Source organism: Leptosomus discolor, chromosome 5, assembly GCF_034619465.1.
Source record: "Leptosomus discolor isolate bLepDis1 chromosome 5, bLepDis1.hap2, whole genome shotgun sequence".
NCBI classification, from domain to species: domain Eukaryota; kingdom Metazoa; phylum Chordata; class Aves; order Leptosomiformes; family Leptosomidae; genus Leptosomus; species Leptosomus discolor.
In genome coordinates, this window is record NC_141395.1 from 4982493 (window position 1) to 5008277 (window position 25785).

At 38.3% G+C, this 25785-nt stretch overlaps 1 protein-coding gene across 1 annotated transcript in view; it reads right to left on the reverse strand.

Annotated features, from left to right (window-relative positions):
• The window catches only part of ARHGAP15 (Rho GTPase activating protein 15), a 329505-nt gene that overhangs the window by 92708 nt on the left and 211012 nt on the right, over window positions 1-25785 (reverse strand). Inside the window, exon 11 of the mRNA XM_086465681.1 lies at window positions 13164-13241. Coding sequence (XP_086321807.1) covers window positions 13164-13241 — 78 coding nt within the window. The remainder of the gene's footprint in view (window positions 1-13163; window positions 13242-25785) is intronic.

Genomic DNA, 25785 nt, shown 5'->3' on the forward strand with positions numbered 1-25785 from the left:
CTGTGATCCACAGTGGCAGGAAGACAGCCGGTTCTTTGTAGCTTTTGGTCTGTATTGTGCCTCCTAAGAGAGCTGAAAAGAGGATGACCCTGGGGCTAGGGCAAAGGATTTGAAACGAGGAGATTCGGTTTGTACTCCTGAATCATCACAAACTTCCTTAGGCATGTTACTCAGCTCCTCATTTTCCTGCTTACCAAATATAGCTAGTAATATTTTGGTCCCTCACAGAGATGTTAGCACAAGCCCTTCAACATACATATCTGCTCATATATTATCTCGACGTAGTCCTTTTCAAAAGCGGCTACAAAATACTCAGCGCAAACACATAGCTCCGTGAGGCTTAGTCATGCAAAACACAATGCCTGGTGATGCATCCCTACGACCACAGGAATGAAAACCAGGACCTCATTCACATGTAAAACGTACTTGCGGCTCCTCAAGGACTAGGTCCCTTTACTCTGTAGCCCCAGCACAGAGGAGTTTAAAGCAGCTTATTCATGGATCTTTGCACCGCCGTCCGTTGCACAGGTGGCCCTGTGCTTGGAGATGCATCACAGGGGAGACCCGCATTTGAAGATCTAATTTGGCTTTGCATTATTCTGAGACCAAAATCCACGTTTCAGAAGGCGACTGCAGCCTTATCTGCAGTCTCTGTACACAGTAGGGACTTGGCAAATGGAGTTTGGTAAAATGGCACGGCGCGCTACATAGGAGACTGACTATAAATCAACAGATTTTGGCTCTGCTCCTGGCTCTGTCACCGATTTACCATGGAAACTTGGGCAAATCTTTTACTCTCCCTATCCTTCATTTTCCGTACCCATAATGTAAAGATAATGATGCTGCTTTGCAAGCTCTTTTGAGATCTCGAGATGTTAAGTGCTAAGTGCATTTTATTAACATTAATAGCACCCAACCGAGAGGATGCTGTACAGCACTAGCCTAGCTGTCCCCAGAAAACAGATTGGTGTGGGGAAAGTGTGCATTTGTTAAGCAGCTTAGACATTGCTCATTCCCATAATACTTCCACCACACACGGGAGCAGGATCTGACCTACTAAAACAAAAGGAAAAAATGCCATAAGGAGAAAATTTCTAATGTGACCTGTCATCTTATTGCTAGCCCAGGAAAACTTGGGGATTTGCTAGAGATTATCAGTGTTTCTCTGTGTGGTTATTACACTCAGCCGCAACCGCAGTGCTCACAACTTGTGGTGGAGACCACTTCCATTAGTAGGCATTAATCACCATTTTATACACTCCGGTTCAGCTATCACCGAAGAGACATTTAGTAGATGCACTTAGTTATATCCTATCACACTTTATATGTGACTCAACTTCAAAATAAGTTAATTGTACTGAATTATATTCTGGCTTTTGTATTTACAGGACCACAGTATATTACAAGGTACATTTTTAAAGTGGCATCTAACATGCTTTGTTATTTTACACTTCAGTTTTCAATGTTTCTGCTCAAATATGTGTCACAACATACACAGTAGAAAGAGTTATGAAAATTTTATTATTAATGCATGTTTTTTCCTCTGCTGGAGACAGAAGAACTTTGTTGTGCATGTTATAAAATGTTAAATATTAGAATTATTTAAAGTTAATAGGATGCCAAAGAAAATGACTAATAATACATTATACAATTAGATGCCTTTCATATTAGTGAATCCATTAACAAAATAAAATACATTCAAACAGAAGAGTTCTGATTTGCAATTTTTAGCAAGGATTGCCCATGTGTAAAGCTAAATTATTTATTCATTTAAAAAAAAAAAACCACAAAAAACAACTGCTGGATACATCAGCTTCCAATTATTTGCATTATGTTTGAATGCTTTATCATGTGGCTCTGATTCAAAAATACATATCTCTAAGTTGCTTTAGCATCTTCATTTGTGAAAAGCTTAAACATGGAAAACCCAAAAGTTTCTTTCCCCGGATTCAGCAGGACAGCTGATGATACCACAAGCCCTCCATATTACTCTCTTTGCTGTTCTGGGTGGCTTTTTGTTATCGGTCTTTAGCCCAGACATCCTCATGTAGTTTCACATCTCTGGTTTGCCCTCCCAAGTCTACCTTTTTTTTTCTGGGAACAATTCCGTCCTGTCCCACCCATACAGATCTCAAGTCCAGCATCACGCAGCTTTACCTAAAGTTTCTCAGATGCTAGAGCGTACTCTTTTTCTGAGCCCTGGCTACTGCTCATTTTGAAACTAGTTATCCTGACTCCTCAGCTGATGTCAACATTATCCTTGAAGAAAGCACTGAGCAAGCAGTCACTTTTCTTACGGTAAGAAATAGCTTTTAGCACCAGAGTGATATAATCTCTCTCTATTTTTCTCCTATATTTTCCGTTTTGCGTCGATGCTCTGTCTCTAGAAAGGCATCCGGCACCAGCTAAAGAAAGTTCTACCAAGAGCAAGTAATCTCCTCCTCCTCGCATCAGTCTTCTCTCCACTGTTGCTATCTACTTAATTAAGTTGTTCTCAATCTTCTGTATCATAAGCACATAATGTTGGTTGATGGAAATGTGTTTTGAAATCCCTGTTTGTTTGTTTTTTAATTATCTGATTACACCAGGAAGAAAAAAAAAAAAAAAAAAAGATATCTTCCTCTGGTACACTACAATAAGCAAAAATCCAGCAATAGCACTCTATCTTTTTTTTCTCTCAAGAGAATTTTTTTCACCTTCTAACAGTCTACCCAGTCCAGTCTTTACAGTTGATGAGATTTAAAAGTGCGATGAACCCAATTGCAGCCAATTCTGGTAACATCATCTTAAAACTGGTTTCAGGTTAAAGATGCCTGTTATCATAATCTTTACTCAGCTTGTGAGAGGTGAGGAATGCTGTGCTTAGCATCTGCTGAGGTTTCTATCAGGTTTTTGGCATAACCTAACTCCAGGCTACTCTCACCCCAAAATATCTCCTGCCTGTATGTGTCCCAATGTCAGCCCAGGGTGCAACTCATGGATGAGCCAAGTCTCCCACATTATGTCAGCTGGTAATAGAGAAAAAAAAAAGTGTGCAACGGGGACACAGAAAAAGGATTACAAACTAGCAGATTTGGCTGCATCTTGGACACTGCTTGTGAAGTAGAAGGGTAAAAATATTATAAAATATTTGTTCTGTTATAATCAATTCTCTGCACCCTGAGTGTTAAAAAATTTTACCATAGTTATGTTGTATAAATAATAATAGTAATTATATGAAGAAGAGAAAATGTGTTGGAAATTAGAGCCATGGATTCGCAGGTTGATTTCAAATGGCATCATTCTCACAACTCACCCTGAGGTGTTTGTCCACGTGAAGGGTTTTGATTAGGCTCAGATTATTACAGAAGAGTTGGGAAAAAGGACCTTTGATCTCAAGAGATCTGAACAATCCCTGTTACTTTTACTGACAACAGGCATGCTACAGACTGAATAGTGTTAACATTCAGATGAGAGCTGAAAACTCGAGTGAGAGCTATGCTACGTTCTCACTTTTAAGACTCTGGTACCATGCATAACTTTGAAATTAAAATACAGTGTGACTACCTCTCTAAGTGTTTCACTTGAAATGTCTAATAAACCCTACAATAACAGACCTAAAGTGAAAATTAAGACATGGAAGAGAAGGAGAAAGGAATATATATTTCTTTGTATATACGTATGTAAAATGTGTTTGTTCAGAACAGTGGGATATGACACTTTCCTATATCAGGATTCCCTAAACCTCCTTTTAAAAAAGAAAAAATCAATTGTTTTTTCCCACTAAATATATATGCAACATTTTTGCACACATATATATGATGGCATTTTATTATTTTAAAGGGAAAAGGCCAATGGTGTAGTCAAGCAAAATTATTCATTTGCCTAAACATAGACACATAATGCTTCTTAAATGCTCTAAGACATCTCACCTGGCTGCTAGAACTCAATTTCCAAGGGCACAACTCCTCTGTATACCCTCTGCTAGACCCACTGGCCTTGTGAGGGTCATTCTTATGCTCAGCATCCTCTCAAGTGGCACAAAGTACCAATGATTAGGTAACTGAATCAAACCTAAAACATCCAGAGAATGCATTAAGGGAAGGTGTTTTCTGGGACTGTGATAATTTGTTCATGCAAAAAATTCCACTGAACTTTGAACACAAGAATACTTCTTTTAAAAAAACAAAACAAAACAAAACAAAAAACAAAAAAACAAACCCAAAAGAAAGAAAAGAGGGAGACAAACCCCAAAATATTCACTTCCAAATCCATTAAAAATGATGGTACGAGTGACTCAAAAATTTCTTAAGAACACCAATTTATTTTCAGCAGGAATGTATTTCTAAGAAAGAATGTATCCACAAATGAGACAGTCAATAAACTAGCATAGGTCACAAAAGCAAAAGTTTCCAATTACCACAGAAGGTGTACTTCAGATTTTATCCTTTTTTTTTTTCTTTTTTCTCCTAGATTTTTTTCATTTGAATGTTTTCCAGTTTGGCCCCCAGTGATGTCCCAGCTTGGCCCCCAGCACTCTTACCTCCCACTGAAATAACCAATGGAGTTCAACAGTTACACGATTACCAAAGTATCCCCCAACCAAAATCACTCACTACTCACAACAGTTGTATCTACCACAGCATTTATGGTTTGCCCAGTTCTCAATATACAGAAGACCACAAAGACGATGATAAAGCCTAATTCCATGGTGTGGTAACTTCTCATCCCATGCCACCCTGCATAATATTATGTAATGTACATCCACATCTAACATCGTCCTTTTAGTTGCAGACTCTATTGCAAGTTCATACTTGTCAGCTAGCATTACATACAAACCACAGAATTACAGATATCGACCACAGGGGGAAAAAACCCACCCCAAATATTAGGCCACACCATGATCTTGTAAGGCACTGAGCCTGTTCAACTTTAAGTACAAACTATGCAGCTTAATTCTCCAGAGTATCCACCTCCTTGCAGCACAAGATCATCCCTTGCAAAATACCTTTGATGGTTGGTTCAGTTTCTCTACAAACGAGCCTGGCAATCCCCAGCTTCTGGAGGTTATTCCATCACCCCAAAAATCATAGTTAGAAAGTTTTCCTGTTAGTGCTTTCAACAAAAGACTTGATGAATTATTTCCTTTCCTTGTTATTTTGGAGCTCTGCAGAATGGTATTTCCTGTAGTGTTACTATCAGGACAACAAACCCAAACAAAGAGTCACCCATGACAACGATGAGCATCCCCCAAAAAAAGGCAGTCTCTTGCTACAGCGTGCAAAACTACAGCCCTTCTCAGCGCCTAAGCAACACTCCTTGAGGGGTTATCAAGAAGCTCTTCAACTTCTTGAAGTGTTACTAAGCAAAAAGCTATTGTAACGCAAATAGTGCTGTGGTTAGAAAAGAAATAAAAGGCGCATCTTCAATGCTTGATCATACAATACATGCCATAAAATCCATGGCATGTTTGTGGCTGACCACACTAACCTAGTTTACTGCCTCTTCTGCCCCCTTCTACTGACTTACTCATCACACTGTTGAAAAGAAAAACACGACAATACCATTGGTAAGAGAAATTGTACAGTGTCTAAAGCTACAGATTGGGCAACTACGACTTATAATTCTGATTATCTTTCTCTCCTTCACTTTTTCCCCTTCACAGAGAAACCAGTATAAGCTATATTCGAAAAACATTAATATTCTAGCTCTATCATGCCTTTTTTTTAAAAAAAAAAACCAAAAAAAAATCAAAGTATTAGTTGCAAAAATTAGTATTTCCATCAACAGACTTATATGTACAAATCACTGTGCGCAGTACTATAATTCTCCCCCTTCCCCTCTGGAAAAAGAAGGGTAAGATGTGGAAACCACACCTTCTTTTGAATAATAATAATGAAAAAAATTTCTCTATCTTAAAACAGTCATTCAGACACAGAGAGAAAAGGGAAGAAGTCACATGAGTAACGTGCACGTATTAATTGATTCAACAACTACTGTGGGCTCAATTAAAGTATTCTGTTGTCAGACTTTTAAAGCTTGGAAAAAATTTTTTAAAAACCCATTAAATTCTTGGCTACAGCTTGGCATATGCAGGTCTTAACCCAGAAACAAGCTGTTTTATAATTATTTCTGAAAATTGCTTCAGTCCATTTTATTTTCTGTGCTTGCCTGGGAAGTGTGAAAAAGAAAGAAAAAAAACTATTTTTGACTCAAGGCTTTCAAGACATTTTGGTTCTCAGCTAGCAAGTAACCCAGTTTGAGTCTGATATTTCCACGTGAACTTTGGACCATTCTTACTGGTTTCTCCGTGGGACCGGTTACATGAATAACTGCTGACAGAAGTGAGGAAGGCTTTGCTGTCTGGGCCGTACTTGATCACACAGAGAACGTCACCAAGGCTGGAGGGTGTCTCTAAAGTTGGACCCCAACCAAGAAACATTCACGTGTTTCTAAGCATACTCACATATACCTAAAAAATGCAATCAACAGCCTCCCAAAACATCTAAAAACGTATGAGATCGCAGGATACAACGGGAAATCTCACTAATGTGTATGCACAAGAAATTAAGGACCCACAAACAAAAAGGGAAGTGACTACAAGAGAGAACAAATCCCTCTCTTCCCCCCCCCCCCCTCCCCTTTTTCCAGCGATCCCTGCTGCAATTTTAAAATAAAGCCTGCGAGGATCCTGTCGGACCTTCATGTTTGTAGCGGCTCTTTGGAAGTTGGCAGCTGACAGAGGACCTGCTCTCCTCTGCCCACAGAGCCTTTGTTAAGCGCAGGACTGGAGCTGCTGGTTGCCTTTGAAATGGATATATTGGGTCAGTGCAAAGACTCAGGTATTTTTGAATGGGGAGTTTTTTTGTGATCCCCCCCCTTTTTTCTTACTTTAAAGAAATAAAGCTCTGAAAAGGAGCCTCTCCTTTCTTTTTTTCTTTTCTCCCCCCCCCACCCCCTCCCAGTTCCCTCCTCCCTTTCTTTCTCCCCCCTCTTTTTTTCCTTCTAAATGCTTCCTTCAAAACCACCCAGCCTATTTTGTGTTGACCTGGCAGCTCCGTTTCAAAGGCAGCTTCAGTCTTGTGTCAGCTCCACAGGCTCTGCCCGCCAAGGCAGAGCCAGCCGGGAAGCCACTCTGGTTCCTGATAGCCGAGGCTCAGACATATGGTCCCAGCAAGCTTGTATCATCAGTAATATTAAAAAAAAATAAAAATCCCAAGATTTGCTCCTCTTTTCTCATAGTTCATTGATAAAGAACATGTCAGTATGGTTGAAGAATCCTGCTGGTTAAAGGTATCATCCTTAGCTGCTCATATGGTCTGGGCTCTTACTTGTCAATTAGATTAATTCAAGCCATTTTAGAACAATAAATATAAGTACAGATGGAATATAAACATATTGAAGATTACTTTTTTTGACGGCTGTTGTTTATTAAATCAAAAAATAATGCTGTAATGAGAATTTTGTTGATATTTCAAATGGAAAGAAAAAGTAAATAGGAATAATATGTTCCTTAGGAAAGAAAAAAAGAAAACACCAACCAAAACACCAAAAATCCAACAAACTACCACACCACAACCTCCAAAACAGCCCATGGGTAATAAAAAGGCAACGATTTTACTTAAAATGCCACCTATGAGCTACCTTTAGAGAAGGGCTATAGCACCTATAAACTCAAAACACTAGGTATGTTGAAATCCATAAAATTTCCAATTACTGCTTCAGAATTTATTGTGCACATATGGAAAATAATACTTGTAAAAGAGAAAGGGGTTTGTGCCTGGTGCTGTCAATACTGTGAAGGATGGGGTGATTATAAAGCAAATTAACAATACTTTTAAATGTGCATTCACTTATCTTTCCAATTAAATCCTTGTTAAACAACTGCACAGACAGTAATGGTGCTTCTGCAAAGCACTGATCAAGACAGTTTTATTGTAATTTTTACTCTGTAACAATTAATCAAGTAGGCATTTTCTTTATTATTAAATTATTTAGTTAATAAATATTCACAATCAGTTCACATATTTGTGGTTTAAACTTTACTTTTAATTTTTCTTAAACTGAATTATATGTCAGTACATTCTTATAGAAGAAAACCAGAAATATTTTAATTCTTTTTGCCAAAATGTTTTTTGTTAACTCAAGGCACTACCAGGGTAAGATTAAATTCACCTTTTCCCCTCAATCTAATTACCGATTCGAATACCTTTGGCTGTCTTTTTCCATGTTCCATAAGCAATATACCTCTTTGCAGGAAAGTAATACTTAGCCTCTGTAAAAATTTGTATTTTTCCCCCCATTTGGTACATAAGTATAGTAACCAAGCTGTAAAAACACAGTAATTGACCTTTGGACGGTACGCGGTGTTTCGCAGTTAACGCACAAGGTATTCCGGATGAAATAACGGGATGCAAAGGTCATCTGTACAGCAAATACCAAGCATTTTGCAAACAAAGCATTGGATATAAAGACAATTAGGAACTCTCGTGTATTATGTATGAACCAACACTTACTGAATGAACCAATCAGTATTGAAATTTGTATTTCTATGGTTAGTTTCCCTGAACATATATGCATTAGGATAGAATCCTAGTGTTTCAGCAATGTGTTATGAACCCTTTACAGCTCCATTTTTTTCAGTTAATTTAGTACTCAGGAAAATTGCTTGTTTGACAGTCATAGAAATTGAATGCCTTTCCAGCTCCCCAGCAGATTAGCACAGGAGGCATAAAGAATTAAGCTTCTACCTCCTCACTCACATATCTCTGGTGTTCAGGGGCAATTGTGGTTACTGGGACAGGCCTGTGGGAGCAAGACGGGGAACCTATAGGGTTTGGTAGAAAGCAGGTCCTTACCTCGTTACATCACAGCATGTATCAGCATGATGGAGTTGACCAGAGCAGAGAGCCCACCACAAATCCACACTCTTATTTACAGACCAACGCCCTTAAGGATGAAGAGTCATCTTTTTTTTTGGTTTGTTTTTCCTTCTCATGCACTTTTTGGCTCGCTGTTGGCATTTTTCATTAGGTCAGAGGCTTGCTTTTGAAAAGCATCTCCCACCTGTTCCCAGTTTCATAGAGTGGTGCCTTAACAGCCCTGAGCAGCTCCACCTGGGGCTCCCCCAGCCCTGCCCATGGGCCCAGGGCCCACGTCAGCCCCACCTTTGGGCTGAAGCAACAGATCTTTTCAGTGGCATCCTCATGCTGTGGAACTGTCAGCACACTTTACATGGCTAATAGACACGTTTACAGTATTTTACTCCTTTTCCTACAGTTGTGAATTAAAAGAATATACTTATAAACACGTGTAAAGGCTTTAACTCACTGGACCTCACTTACAATCAGCAAAATTCCTCCAGATTTTTCATAAAGTCCCTGAAGAATAGCCCAGTACCAAATTGCTTTTTTGTTGTTGTTGTTAAGATTGCAACTATTAAACTTCACTAATAATATGGGAAGCATAAGAAGAGTGGACATCTCTGTCTAATGTCTCTGGCTACTACAGAAGCCTTTACCATAGGTTCTCAGCCAGAAATACTGAATGACTGGTAGCTGAGGTTTCTAAACCCAAAATTCTTTCCGTGCTTGTAGACTAAGAAAAGTATGAATTTCCTGATGTCAGTTTGGTCCAAACAGCTCGCACTGCCTTGATTCACTGATTTGAAAAACGATGACTTAGAGTTTTGAAAGTGCTGAGAGATGTTATAGCCTGGTCCTCTTATGATCAACTGATCTTTTCAGCTCTTAATGGGAAAATAAATCACAGATAAAAGATAATCCTGTTGCACAGAAGCAAAAAAGGTGTGATATCAATAGACTTTTATAGAAAAAGAAAACTCTGTGAAAGGGATAAAGTAAATAAGGCAGTTTGTTCTGCTGAAGCCCATGTTGGCAAGGTCAAAGCTCTCCTCGGGAGCTGCCAACCTCAAGAAATGAGAATGGAACATAAAGTATATTCAGAGAATTCAAAAAGATACAAGGCATGGGGGTTTTTAATTGTATGTGACCCATCCTCATCCCCTAAAATCTAGAATTTCAAGGGTCTTCTTAGATTTTTACTGTTCTTATTTCTTCTCTAATGATAAAGCTGTGAACTGTTAGTTTATTTTCCTTTCCGTTCTCTCTTATTTCACTTTGGATGTTGCAGATGACATTAACAGTATAGGAAAAGGAGCCAAATAAAGCTTTGCTATATTCTAATTAATGATTATTCTAATAAAAAATACTTTGATATGGCAGCCAGCCTAGAGTGTCTTCTATGATCTTTAATTTTCAATGTGATACGTATTATTTATAGCCTATAAATGTAGGTGTAACACAATGGCAAAGCAAGCAGTAAAAAAGAGCCCATTAAGTATCTGGCCTGTATAAGAACCGATTGCACAGTCAATCTCTGCAATGTAAATAGGCTTTTTCAGAACATTTGTTTGCATTTATAATTAAATTAAACTTTAACTGAAATAAAAAAAAACACCCTCTATGGGAAAATCATATATATACATACTGCTTTCCCTCTGCTAACTACAGAAACATGAAGGGATTGAGTCGAGGAGGTCACAATAATTACCAAGTGAAAGTGATGCATGGAAAGCGTGTTATTGGACATCATCCCACTGGTAAATAAGCAGGTTGGGATCACACTCTGGTTTTCCTGGAAACTTTTCTGCTTCATGAAACAGCCTGAAACTGCTGCTGTCCTCAGCATCTAATTGACAAGGGACATCAGGCCTTTGGGCCATGGGATGGAGACCACTGTTGCCCTCCCAAGCTCACGTTAAACAAATCCCACCTCCCCATGGTGCTCTGGCTCAATGGGCTGTTTCCTGCTTGCAGGTTCCTACCCAGCACAAAGAAAGGATGTTATTGAACAATTGGAACAGTAGCCTGCTATCTTAAAGCCATTGTTTGTGTCTGTGTTACTTCTTGAATAATCAAGATTATTCTTGATTATTCTTGGATTATTCTTTGGGCACTGAAATGCTAGGCTCTCCCATTTTCCCTCACATAACGCTGGTGTCGCCCCTGAGGACTGCAAGGTGGCACAAGGCTTTACAGGAGATGAGCTTCGGCATTTCTGCATGCATTTACCTGAGGAAGTGCTAAGTACAGACCTGGCTAGGTAATTTTTATAGCTGGGATTTCAATGGATGTGTAAATGGGGGCTCAGATGGCTATTATCACTTCCCATTGAAAATCTATTTTGTTACGATATAAAATACATGAATGCCCTAGTTGTATCGATAAAGACTAACGTAAGAAAAAATAATTATCACAATGGATAAGACAGTAACATAGTGCTCCAGGGGCACTACTTTTTTTGGTTACTCAGTAGGCAGACATCTTGCACGTGCCCTAAGCAGCCAGTGTCAGAATGGTTTTAATGTACATATTAACTTCACCTTTATATATTCATTTTTCACAGTAGTATAAACCAGAAGGAAAAGGTGCCTGGTACCTCTGTGCTGCAAAAATCCAGCTTAGACTTCTGTCTAGCTTTACAGTATCAGCCCATCTGTTTTAGGTGAAAACTTGAGCAGTAATTTTAACCTCAAGTACGTTAACCTTTGGATGTCAGGAGACATGATAGACAGGACCATTATTTTTATGGCACATTTTTTTCCTGAGCAAAGATCCTAGGCAGTGAAGAAGGATAGAAAATCCTGGTTTTGCCTCTCTGTCTCCAAACAAAATACAGTGTACGGTCATTTGAAAGCCAAGGCAGACTACATTATCGACATACAAATACCCAACAACTATAAATCTAAGGGAACCCAAGTAATGAGTCAAAACCATGAGGGAAATGATTTATTCAGGCTCACTGAATTTACTGGCATAAATACTGATTCCTCATAAACCAGCGTTCACCCTCCAGTTTCAGCTGAAGACAAGATGGATCTGGAGCAGCTGAGGAGGTGGCAAACATCTGCTCCCCTGAAACCTTCCCTAGAGATGTAAATGGATGCTTGAAGGTGGGAACATTTTTATGACTCTCATATCTCTCAATTTCCTGAAAATTTTGGAGTCAAAGTCTGAGTTGACGTATAGTACAAAACTAATTGAAGTTGTCCTCCAATAGTTATCATCTCCAAGAAACCACATACAATACACAATATTTAGCAGTTCTAGTAATACTCTCCAGGTAACTTTAAAAGAGTTAATAAAAAATAGGAGAAAATGTTGCAGCAGCTTCACATTTATACCCGATTAATTCAAAAGTGTATAAAGTCTTTAAGCAATTCAAGATTTGGAATTTTACTTAATTTCTGAGGAGCTTAATTTTATTTTCTCACTAAGTAGTGTCAGGACGTTCACTATCATCAATGATATTTGGTAAGCTATTAAGTGTGAGGCCATTTAGTCTTTGCCGAGAGTAGTAAAGTGGAGACATGAATGTATTCGTCATTTATCCTAATTGGCTACCAGTATCAGCTTCCACACCTGTAACAGCATCTATTGATCAATGTTAGATTCATTTAGGCCACGTCTGTGAAAAATGCTCTTTTGTATTTGTGGAAACATGTTCATTATACTTGGAATCTATAACAATATGTTTAGTAAATATGCTCAGGATGGTTTCTAATTCTGGTTTTCAGGTCCCCAAAATATTCATCTTTCCTCTTCTCATTTCCTGGGGTCAAAACTTTGCTTTTTCAGAGTCAGTGGTAAATCTTCCACTGACTTTGACGGAGCCAGTACTCTACTCTTAGTATCTCCTTTTCGGTTCTTTTCAGCACCTTTTTCTCTTTCACTGGTTTCCTTTGTATCCTTGTTCTACTTTAGGATTTGTTTAACTTTCAACATCCAAACAATCTGCTATTTTTCCTTTTAATTTTTTTTTTTTTTTTTTACTCACCCTAATTCTTCGGTTTCTAAATATGCTTTATTTTTTGCCACTTTATTTCATTTCCTCCTTTTTTCTTTTTCCTTTTTTGGTTTTTGTTTGTTTGTTTGTTTCTCATCCTCTGCTTAACTACTATTTTCCTCTGCTTACTCTGCTGTTTTTCCTCTCTCCTAGCTGACATTTCCCTCTGTGCAATATCTTTCTACCTTCCCTTTCCTCTCTTTTCCAAAACACAGCTCATCATTCTATGCCACTAATGTATAGCAGATTCTGAAATACTGTCATCTGAGACAGTTAAGTACTAAACAAAACATTACCAGGGTGGAGGAATCACTTACCCTGATTGACAACAAATCGTAACTTCTGTATTGTTGCCAGATTGCCGCTAACTCTGTATATTCCATCAACATCTAGACCTGAAAGAGAAACACATATTTCATTTTAGATCATAGAAGTATTTTTCTTTGTACGTCTGTCAGGAAGCCAGAAGCGCCCTAACAAGTATGAAGAAGAGCAGTGTAGTGAACGACTGAAAAATAATCCACCTGACACAAGTGAAGTGCCTCTTGCCTGATTAAAACAACAATGAAAAATAAAAGTGGTAGATTAACTTAAGTGAATACAAAACATCTAACTGTAATTATCTTGTAATTCTGTCAGCAGAATACAGTTCTGCAACGATATTTGTGAGTGAAGGGGAAGGGAGAGGGAATTAGCTCTTGAGCTCACAGGGACGGGCTCTTTGGGATATGCAGGATGCTATGCTAGCCCTGCTTAAACGTGGGGTGTTTGTATTAATAGTGCTGGGGAAACTTCTCAGTCTGGGTCCTGGGTTTTCCAGGCATGAATTTCTGAGGCTGTGACCTTTCTGAAAATAAAGCGGTGAGGTGCCCGCTCTGAAATCACGACGTGCGTGAGACTACACACAACTACCGTTTCTCTACTATATTCTTCATAGCAGATCAGACAAGTTTGAAGATGAAATTAAACATCCCAAAGAGCATATGCCCCGGAGTACATTTCTTCATTAATATAGGCCATTCTTTTCAAGGACAACCTGACAGTCTTGTTTCTCCCTGCATATCTACTCAAGGTTTATCTTCTAGGTGAAACTAGATGTCATACTCCCTTTTGTGACATATTATCTCCTACAGCAAGCTCTGCTGATATGACTGTTTAAAATAGCACTTCCAGCCCCAGTTGCATAGCTGTAGCATTTCAAAGCACATGGGAACTGCTGTCTTTTCCCGGGAGAGTCAGCCATTGTGCAACAATGACTGAATCTGCATGCTTACAAATTGAAAACACTAAACCATACATTGTGATTTCACGTTTAAAACTTGCAAGTACATAAGAAGCTAAGGGAATCTACACAAAATAGGTTATTTAAAGGCTACTCATCACTTGGAACACAAGTTTTAATTAGCTTTTGGCAAGCAATTTCAGAGAAAGCCTTTCTCTTGGAAAACACTACTTTGTCAAAACCAAAACTTTTTAGGAAATATTTCCTGACAATGAATCTAGGGGGAATATTTTTTCTGATTTGGCGTGGGGAAAAAGGAAAACCTGAAACTATAGGGAAGAGTGGAAATAAGTCCAAAAGCCCAGAAGCCCAGTTGTAATAACACTTCAATAGGAAGGAGCCGAGGTTCAAGTCCTTATTTCAAAGATACTTGCATCCTGTCTTGGCAGATGAGTGCCATAACCAGTGGACTCAACTGCTTGGAGGTATTCCTCACTCATCTTGAAGCATTTTAAAAGATTTACTTTTTCTTTTGATGCAGACTGAAACCAAATAAAGTCTTTTGTTTCTTTGCGTGTTTGTTTTCTCTCTCTACAAAATACGGTTCTTCTTCCATGTGTATCCTGCTAGGAATATCCTGATTTGGTTTACATTAGATAATCTATTTTAAAATTTAACAATAATTCTGTATTATACACTAGTTATTTATGTCTTTTATTAGACAATTTTCTACCCTGCACCTGTGGGTGTTCTGCAGCTAATACTGAGACTGATTATTCATTTCAGGAAGATCCCGTTTGGTTAGAGAGGGACAAAGAAAAGGTTTATTTAAGAGAAATTATAAAGGATTTGGTAATCAAGAACACTTGGAAGTTATCCATCTACTGGATATATAACATATGAGCAAATGGAAATTACTAAAATGTTTAAGTAATGCAATTCTATCCTAAATCTGAAGAGTCTTATTCTGTTTTAGTAAGGGGAGAGTGAGAGAGCAAGAGTAATTCCCAGCCCAGGAATGTGGGACTCTTGTGATAAGGGATTAAGAATTGCATCGTGTAAATTGAAGTCTAAACCAGAAAGTAAAGAGGAAAAATAAAACAAGCAAGCAAGCCCCGAAACAGAATGTTAACTTTTGCTTGGATCTAACTCAAATCAGTTCCTAACCTTTTTGGATATACGGAAGTGTCACTTTGGGTGACATAGCTATGTCTCACATTAATAGCATCAATTTGGAACCTGCATAAATTATCCAGATCAAGTGAAAATGACAAACTATGTTGTAAATTGGTGAATATTACCTCTTGCAAAATGATCTGGAGTACACAAGTGCGTCATTATTGCTATAAATTTACTTTGGTCCAGAAATGAGGTCTGATTAGCATTTCACTTGGACGCTATACAATATGGCAGAGAGAAAAAAAAAAATCCAAGAATATCAAGCCAATTATAGTGTTCACGTGCCATCAACTTTCTGCTCCAAGAACTTTGAAAGTTAAGCCAAACCAAACCAATGCAAATTGGTGGATTTGGACATCCTTTTCATGACCACATTATCTTAGCTGGATTGTTAACAACTTATTTTGGAAATACAATTAGGCGCAAAAGAGAGAGAAAGAAAGAGAGCAATATGTCTTTATAGTTCTAATATCCCGATTCTACGAACAATTTTCAAAGTAAATTCACTTTTAAGGGCACCTCTATTAAGAATAAAAACATCACTGCACTGCTGTCAGTGTTTCTTCATGACAGGCTGTAAATTCTTAGAGAAGAAGATGAAGCAAAATCCTTGTGGAGTTTCCTGTCTGGTGCTGGCATTTATAGTGGTAAAGAACATTTCAGAAAAAAATATTCATTGTAATAAAGTCAAACTGTTGTTCACTGTAGGGTGGCCTTCTTGTGTTTTGGAGTGGGGTTTATCAGGGAAGAATCACTGGATTTTGCCCTCGAGGAGAACAAGTATCTTATTTGTTTTATATCCCAATCTCCGACCCTGTTTCTGTTCGTTTTAATGAGCAACGTGAGAACAGGATGGACCCACAATTAGAGAAGATAGCCAAAAGCATGATAATGACTTCAGTATTTCCACCCTAAAATTTGTAATGGCATAAGAAACGTAGGGAAAAGACTTGCTCAAGAATACATCATTTTAGCTGCCAAACTATAGGCAAAATTTAAGTATTTTCACTTAAAATTTATATAAAATTTATATCAGGTACTCCTGATAAGAAAGTTAAAAGGCAACTAAACTCGGGCTTGGTTGAGATTCATGAACAGTAACGAACATCATATTCACTCTGTATAACTGCACAGATGTTGGGAGAACATTTCCTGCACTCCTGCTTCTAGCCAAAATGGAAATGACCATAAATGCAGGTCAGTGTAGCAGTTTGAGCTGAAACTGGGTATCTCAGAGAAACATGAAAAACACAGGAAAAAATTAGAACTGACATGACATGTTTATCCAAACATACATTTTAAAATATTAGACTTTGATATTGGTTGAGGTAGTCCTGTTATTTTATGAACTGCCTTCAGTGAAACGTTCTCCTTAACTCTTTTCTGCTGCATAGAACAAACCACCCTCCCAAATCATGTTGCATTCTGCCTAAGCTCGATCTACATTTGAAGATATCTTCAAATTGAATATAAAAGGAAATTCTCTATGTGCAGGGGGGGAAGGGGGGGTGGTGGTATACAGAAATTTCTCTCTCTGTTGGTTAAAAATAGTTAGCATTTGAAACATACCCTTTTAAATGATACTAGGTAACTTCCTGCACAGAAACCCATGAAAATTTCACAATTAATGTATCCTGAAATAGGTGTGGTCTCCAGGCCTGGTAGGAGTTTTGTAAAAGAAACCATCATGCTGGATTCAACAACAAAGTGAAGTACAAACTTGAAGAAAGGCATTCTTTAGCTAGTCCTTTCATTTAAAATCAGTTATGTTCAGGGCAAAAATATTGTATTTCAAAGGAGCCTATTATGCCTTCCCATAAACAGAAAGATCATACGTTTTAAAACTAAAGTATCATTATGTAATCAAGCTGTTGTATTATAAACTATTTTGTGGGCTCAGATGCCCAGGGCTATCTTTACAAATATTTAAGAGGTCATTATCAGGGTATGTTCTCCCTAAAACTATAATTCTTTCCTCCTGTTTTCATATGCATCTTACCATAAATATCTGATATATAAACAATTTTTTAGAAGTTTACTAAGGGCACAAAAGTGAGGTATGAAGACAGTTAAAGAAGCAGAAATGGGTGAATGCAGCAAATACACCAATGGCAAAATAACGCGTTGGATGAGAAAAATGCTGCAAAACAACATGCAACAAAAATAAAGTTTCACAAAAGGATCAATATTTGTATGCCAGTAGAAGGAAAATCAAGAAGAGTGGCTAAGAATAAACCTGACACATTAAAATTTGACATTAAAAGCACTGTAGCTAGATAGGGCTAGAAAAAGTACTCGAAGTTTCAGGTGAATGTGGGAGCAAAATATGTTTTTCTATGTCTGACGTCATGGAATACAGAGGTGAAAACGATGAGAAAAAACAAATTTAAGTAACACAACAGAGAGAAAAAAACCATAGAGGCATCAACAGCAAACAAGGGACACATGGATTTAAAATGAAGTGTAGTGCAGAAGTGGTGTGAGCTGGAGATACTTGAACCAGCAAACCTGGTATGCAGCTTCATCAGCTTGAGTTGAAGCGAGCACCAGCTCCTTTTGAACGTAAGGCTGTCTGCACTCAGCATGCTTTTCAGTGTTGCTGAACACCTCTGTCCTGCTTTTTTGGTGTGGTGTTGTGTGGGTTTAGGCATGACCTAAAGCTCCTGGAGCGCGGCTGGGGGCTGACACCAGGCTTTACTCTGCTGGAAAAGAACTTCTCTTTTCATCATCAGAACTACCCACTTCTTGTACTCCTCCCATCCAAGGATCACATATGTGAGGCTGAAAACAACATCCCAGGTAACATCTGATATGAAAACAAGTCCCACCCTTAGTCCAGAGAAGGTGCTCAACTACCACGGAAATGGGTGCCATGCAAATGCCACGTTAGATAGTTCTACCAGACAGACAAGGATAAACAAATTTAGGCAACTGAACAGCAGGTGACATTGGAATTCATTTTGAAGGACAAAGAGATAATCACTGTTGTAAAAAAATGAGTTTTCACTTATCAGTGCTCATGTGTCTCTCATTTGTAAATAAAACATAGAGAAATACTTGGAAACGACCAAGGCTGGAAACAGTGGCAGAAGAGTTATTCTGATATTGTAAAAGCGGTGGGAGGGATGTGCTTGGAGACTGGCTAGACTGACCTCAGGCCCAGACAGTCTACTTCAATGATTAATTCAGGACTCTATGAACAAATAATTCATAGCAAAATATAATTAACCCCAACCAGCATGGTTTCATGGAAATCAGGGCCTTGTCTAGCAAACTTGTTGCACTTTTTGATAGGATTGGATTTTTGACAGGTCTGGTTGATAAAGGCAATGGTGTTGAAATAGTATGTTTGGATTTCCATGAGGCTTTTGACTTAGTACCACATGACATTTTGATTAAAGCACTTGCATTTGATGGAATTAACAGGGCATATATTACATGGATTAAAAACTGGCTCAATGACAGACCTCAAAATGTGGTAGTTAATGGGAGATATCAGTTAACAAGGTCAAAACTGGCAGAGCTCTCAAGAGTGGAGCTCTCAGTCCAATGCCATCTAATACCTTTATCGGAGATGTGGACAATGAGAAAAAAATCTCTGTTGGCAAAGTAAGCAGATTACACAAAGATCAGGGAGATATATCAAATAATGATGAGGACAGGTGAAGCTACAGAAAGTCTGAACTACCACCTTAAATGGTCACAGTCTTGTAAAATAAGTTTTCATACGGAGAAACGCAGGGTACATCCAACACTCTGGATGCAGGTTGCAAAGGACTTGAGGGTTATTTTAGACAATTAGCTGAACATCATCTCTCAGTTCAGTGCTGTAGCAAAGAGGTCTAACGTGATCCCTTGAATTACAGAAAAAAGGAATATCAAAGAGAAGCAGGGAAAAGATTGTACCTCTTCGTGTGCTACAAATAGGATCTCCAGTAGACTCTGTACTTTATAGAGAAGCAAATAAAATGAAACATAAAATATATGCTTCGTTGCTTTGTATTAAAGAGAGGATGGAGATGTGTCCTCTCTATTGCTACCTTTCACATGATTTGCAGGTACTGGACTCAAGACCAGCTCTGCCCAGCTGCAGGACCTGTGACAGACAAGCCCGAATTCAAGGTAGCATGAACGAGATTTTCTTTATTCTGTTACTAGCATAAATCCAATATTGCATCAGAATTTAGTAAAGGCAGAGATAGTGGGGGAAAGAAATGAGAGGAGAAATTGTACTAGTTCTTAACAAGCTAAGAAATGACTCTATAGGAGGTGTCTGCCATGAGGTTTGGTGAATCTCTTTAGGAAATTAGCTAACAAGAAATTATTCTATGTTTGACTGCAATAATATCAAGAAGATGAGGGACATTCCTACATAAAAAGAGAATCTCATTTTTTCTTGCAGTAATAACTTCAAGATGCAATGAAAGTAGAAAAGCTTGACTAAGATCTTATTGTTTTCAAGACCCTGTAGAAACTGTTTAATGGAAGCAATTACAACACTGAATATGAGAATTACATACTGAGAATAAGTAACAAGTGAATATGATGGATGATATACTTTATTCTGTTTCATATCACTTGATGGTAGAATTTCCACTTAGATATTTATACACAAATAAATAAGGGTAGCGACAGTACAAAGCAAGTGCAATTTAAACTAGCACACAGTTCACTGCTATGCAGGGCTGCTGTTTAATGCCTAAATCAAGCTTGCGTTGCCTTCGTCTTCTTCTCTATTGTGTTGCACTGTCTTTGACATTCAAGAAGTTTATGGTTTAAAAGCCCCAGGAACAGCAAGGCTTACTCAGAAGGCTCCCTGTGACAAGAAAGAAAACTAAGCTTTGAAGCTATTTGTTTTGAATGAAACCATCGAACGTGCAGCGCGTTCACTGTAATTTTGCCGTTACCTCCAATATATACTTTTGCCATTCTGATAGTCCCCCTTCTTGCAGCTAAACGAAGTGACCTCATTGCTTTCCACTGTATTTTCTTTTAAACATTGGCTGGGATGATTGAGATTCAGGAATGTGGGAAAATGGATTCCCAAGCCACGTCCATCCCCTTTAATTCTGAGCTGTAATTTTTGGCTTGGCTTGAATCACAGTCATCACATTTCAGTCTGAATCTCTCTGTAAAGTGATCTTTCTTAAACATTTCTTTCACTCATCATGGGATCAGAAACAAAGCCATTCTAGTCTTTCAGCGAAACACTTACAAACGTCTTTTTACAGCGACTCACAAGAGCTGAATTTCCTTTAAAAATGTTTGAAAAAGAGGAGGTTTTCATTGCCTGATTGTCCTCTTTGTGAATCTTGTCATCTGTATGCCATGAGCTACAGCTATTTTAATCTGTTTTTGTTTGCAATCCATTTGGTGTCCGCCCAAGAAAATGCAGGTGATTCTAATTAACTTACTGCTGAAGATGTGGAAAAATCTCAATTGTGCTACAGAGAATTATACACTTAAAACCTTCCCTCTATTATTTATAACGGCTTATTAATGAAAATGATTACATGAATACATTTACCACCTGACTCATCTTTGTTCACTTTTTAAATCAACAAGGTTTATGCTAAAGGGGAAAAATTCCTACCAAATACAGACCTCAAGTACACACATCAGCTTGCTGGTTTAAACGGAACGGCAGTTTAAAAGGAAATAACACTGTCTTACTTTATGCAACACAGTATAGTATCTGAAATTACCAAATGTCTGGAAATAGCCATTCTTTTTCTGTAACACTTTGGTATTTTAGTTTTGTGAATGTTTATTTCTTTTTTGTTTGCTTGGTTGTTTTCTCTTTTAACACCTCCTTCACCACTCTTATTTGCTGTAGTTACTGCTTCTCACGTATAGGTTAGTAGGTCCATTTTGACCTATGCTTAGTTTATCTGAAATAAAATAAGGTTTCACTGCTTCTCTGCTACTTTATCAAGCGTACTTTTTTTTCCTGCTTGATCAAAAGGTCTTTCAGGGGTATTAGGAACCTTCAAAAGCTGAATGGTCCTCACCAGCAACTGCCATCGGATACAATCAGCTTCATGTCTCCAGAGATGTGGAGCTTCCAACTCTTACCTGTCTGGTGCTGTGACACTATGGTGACTGACAGAAGGGAATTTCAGGTAGAGAGATTTGAGTAGATGTTAAATGCTAGCATTGAGTATTTTCTGCTAGGTACAGCTACCAACAAGCAGTTTACCACCTTCCATCAGTTCCCTTTTCTATTATTCTGTGCCACGCAATATATGCTGTGATAGTCTAATTTGAATGTGATGACAATGTGGATAATGCAGTTTATTTTTGGGAGGATGAAAGCCTGAATAAAGGTTGTCATTTTAGGAGAAGCTGACGATGGAAAAACTCATCCACTGTGTGACATGATCAGAACAGCTGGGGATGTAATGTGGAGGGTGGGGGAGAGGAGAGCCAAGGTATTTTGTATGTTCAAGAAATATATACAACACTGCCGTTTCTTATATCCCAGCTGTGCCTGTTAACTTCTGGAAATATGTAGAGCTCAGCAATAAAGCATACTTGACTGATATTTACTGCAATGTGCATTAGAAGACATTTTCTGTCACACATTATGTTCTGAAAGAGTTAAGTAACATGAAAAATACAGGCTCAGGATTATATCTGTCATGGATCAAAATACTACATTTATGCCTCATTGTAATCCATTCATTGGTTTATGGACCCCGAGCCCTCCAGGGAGTGTCACAACTCCACATGATACTGCTGAGAGCTGTATTTTGCTTTTGGATTTCTGATTTAGCTGAAAGAAGTTTAAAAACACATGTAGCCTGACAACTCCCTATTGGCTATACAACTGAGGAGGGTCAAGAGCATAAACTATTCCAGCAAAAGCCAGCTGTAACTTATGCTCACTAAACTGGCTGAAGATCTGCCTGTTACAGACAGTAGCATACAAGAAATTTATGCATTTTGCTAAATCCTCCCACTTTGGTTAACTGTGCTTCATTTGAGGATCCATCATCACCAACATCATGCCTGTGTTTTTTGAGCAACATCAGAACATTAAGGGAAATTGCACTTTAGGGGGTCTAACTCTCCTCTTAGGACTATATAGGACTTTCAGTCAGGTCCACTGACATCAGTAGGAACTGTGGTTAAAAGCTAAGGGACAGATACAATTCTCCAAGCATCCCTTACTCCCAATGCTGATTTTAAAGAGAGTTTAGTGCGCAGTAGGGATAAATCTTTTCCCGTCTTTCACAATAGAGAGATTAAATTAGACCTCAGTAATGTCACCTCCCCATCCTGACTAGTACTGCAGCTTATTGGACTTTTAACGGTTGGAAGCAGAAGAACTGTACATTTGGGCACACATAATCGTCAGCCAAAACGGGTAAGGAGTTTGCGTTTTGTGGGCTGTGTTGCCTTTGCTTGGCAAAGAGATTTTGGTTTTTTTTTAATGACAGTGACTGGGGCAGGAAATTTAGGACGGAGTAGAGATATTTAAGATGGAAATTGAAAGTCACAGGACTGCTTCTTCCATCATTCCTTGGCTTTTTAGAGATAGTTGAGGAGTCCAACAGGCCCAGTATCTTCTCTATAGCAGATCCAACTTTTACTTGACAGCCTGAAGCTATACTCTGTTCAAGCTTAGACGTCTCCAGGTTATCTATCTTGTCTTCCGGAACGTGTCCCACCTCACCGTCTGCGGGCACTTGCTACAGCTGTTGTGCGTGGCTGGGGAGCGGGTGCGAACGCAGAGTTTAACTGTTCAACAACGGTTAAAGAAATATCAGCGAGGCACTTGATAGTACTTGTTTCGTTGCATGACAGAAGGCTGGATCTGTTCCTTACAGCTAGAAATTAGACCAGCTCGGTTCTGGATTTCTAAGAGAAGGAATGTGCAGAGCCCTGCTCTAAAAATGGAGTTGGGGCTCTCGTGTGCAGTTGGTAACGGTCTGTGCTAATTCATATTGTATTGTAGGCATCTGTCTTTGTATTTGCCTTTTATCTTTAAGTGGCAGAAAACATTTAAAAATTAGATTCTTTAGCTAAGGCACACTATCAGACACCTTTGGGTGTTACAGTCCATGCCTGTGTGGAAAACTCAGAGGCTCTCTTGGAAGATAAGTATACATATGGCTATCTAACAGCAACTTACTGAATTCTTAGCATTGCATTTCTGCCTAACATATAAATGTGATAAAACAAAGGTGGGTGTCTGTGTATGTACACACGTAGATAACTTTTACTGTAATAATATCTTTCCCAGTGTACATTGCACACATTTGAAGACACAGTAATGATGAAAATAATGAGATTCCACTGAATACTGCTAAACCTTCTTTTGTGTAATAAACATCTAGTCTAATAAGTGAGCAAAATCTTCTTGTTTTTGCAAAAGTCATGTTCACTGTTACGAAACAGTGACAGTAAGCAGCACTATTCGAAAAAATGGAAACATTAATCTTAACATGATGCAAACCTATCGTGCATTATGTTTTTCCACTTTTTTTGCCATCTTAGCTGCAGGACTCTGCAGTTATATTTGTTATTTTTCCTGTGATTTCCACTACATGTTCAAACAGGTTCAGGTAACTTAAAAGAGTGTTTTCTGCCTCCATTTAATTTGGGCAAAATCTGAACCATCACCAAAGCAACATTCAGCAAAAAAAATGTAGTCAGGATATCTACAGAAACCATAAAAGCCCTGAACTGAGTTACAAAGAGTGTTAAGTACCAGAACTTAAGACCAGCATATACTTCATTACTTTGACAGAAGCAACTCCGTAGTTTTCATTTTATGGTTTGACAGGCATACCATGGAATACTACATTAAAATAGCACAGAACTTGTGTATAGCTTGCTCAGGAACTCCTGAAAAGAGGTTCTGTTAGTATAGTCTGAAATGGAACAAATTGCTTTCTACTTTGAAATTTGCAAAAAAAAAATTAAAATCACAATGAAATACAAATAATATAACTGAGACACACAAGAAATACAGAAAAATACTGACTTCTGATAAGAAAAAACCTAGGTTTTGGTAATAAAATGCACTGGGTATCTGTTAGCTGAATTTTGGGTGAAGTAAATGCATAAATACGAGTATCACTTGATATTTTCATGCAATGATATTTTAAAATTTGAAGCTATGGGAAGAATTTTGATGTGAATCATTGTATCTTAATGCTGACTGTGACATGTAATGATGCAAGGAAGGTAGAAATCCAATCTCGTCCCTTTTACTAGGGTTCACACAGACCCTCTGGTGTTTCTGAAGGCTTGGAAAGGCAAAGTTGGCATAGAGTTGGCGTATATATCTGATTTCCTTCTTTGGAATTATTAATGACTTTTACTATAGAGACATCCAAGACAGTTGCAAAGTTTCTAACACAAACTCTTACTGTAAGCTGTGTTCTTTGTGTTTTTAATGTATGACATGTCAGAATACAAAAATGCCGCTGAAACAGAGATAATAAAGGCAACCACTGTGAACAATTTCTAGCGCGCGAATTCAGATACTTTTCAAGCATCAATATATCACGACTGTTTGCAAAGTATAGATTGTGTCTTTGCTCAGTGGTGGTAGAAGTGCTCCTCTGCAAAAAGCTCCATCACCAGATCAGTGCTATTTATGACCAGAGAGTAGCCACTGCTGTGAGGACAGTCTTGCAAGTCGGAGATCAGGGCACTAAACAAAGCGGTTTGTGAGTTCCTCTCGTTTAGTGGTAAAGTAGGAAAACCTGACTCCTAAAGAGCATCCTTCCAGCACCTTCCACCTTTCTGCTGGGGTTCAAGACCGGCTTACAGTTTAGCTGGGCTGGAGAATTCAAATTATTTTGTTTTCTGTGGTTAGGGTAGATTCTCAGCTTGTTCAAAGTTAAGTTTGTAGGCTAAGTGAAAGCAGTTTTCATTAGAAGAGCATATATCTTATCTTTCTCCTAAGATTTATTAAAAATATGTAGCACCTGATAATTTAACACCGAATGAGTGGCTGCTAAATTTCCCCCTCTCTCTGTCTGTCTCACACAAACAGAGGAATGCTTCTCGACTGCCAAACTATGTGCCAAGATGTTGTTCACTTTAATCTCAATCATATGAGTTAGAGAACCATGAAACAAAGTTTCTACCAAGTATGCTGACAGATTTTTAGTTCTAGTGGCTCCACAGGGCATCACTACAACTACAGTAAGAAACTTTTCTTATTAAAGATTTCTGAGCTGATCCGTTTTCCATTTAAGTCAACATGAGCAGTATCACCATAAAGAACTCAACACTTGCTAACTGATACCATGCACTCATCAAAATTATTTCATTTCTAAGCAAACAAAAAGTTGTGGTACCTCCAACACCATTGTGTGGTTACTGCTGGCACAGGAAAGCCATTTGGTGGCAGCTACTTTGGAGTGTTATGTCACGTAACACTATGTCAGTTCGGGACTGACAAATATAAACATATGGTCTGAAATACTGGGGGAAATTTTTCCTGGGAAGATGAGGGGAAGAGGCATGGAATAGCCTCTTTCTGTCTTTTGAGGACTTTCTTATTTTCTGAGTGAAGA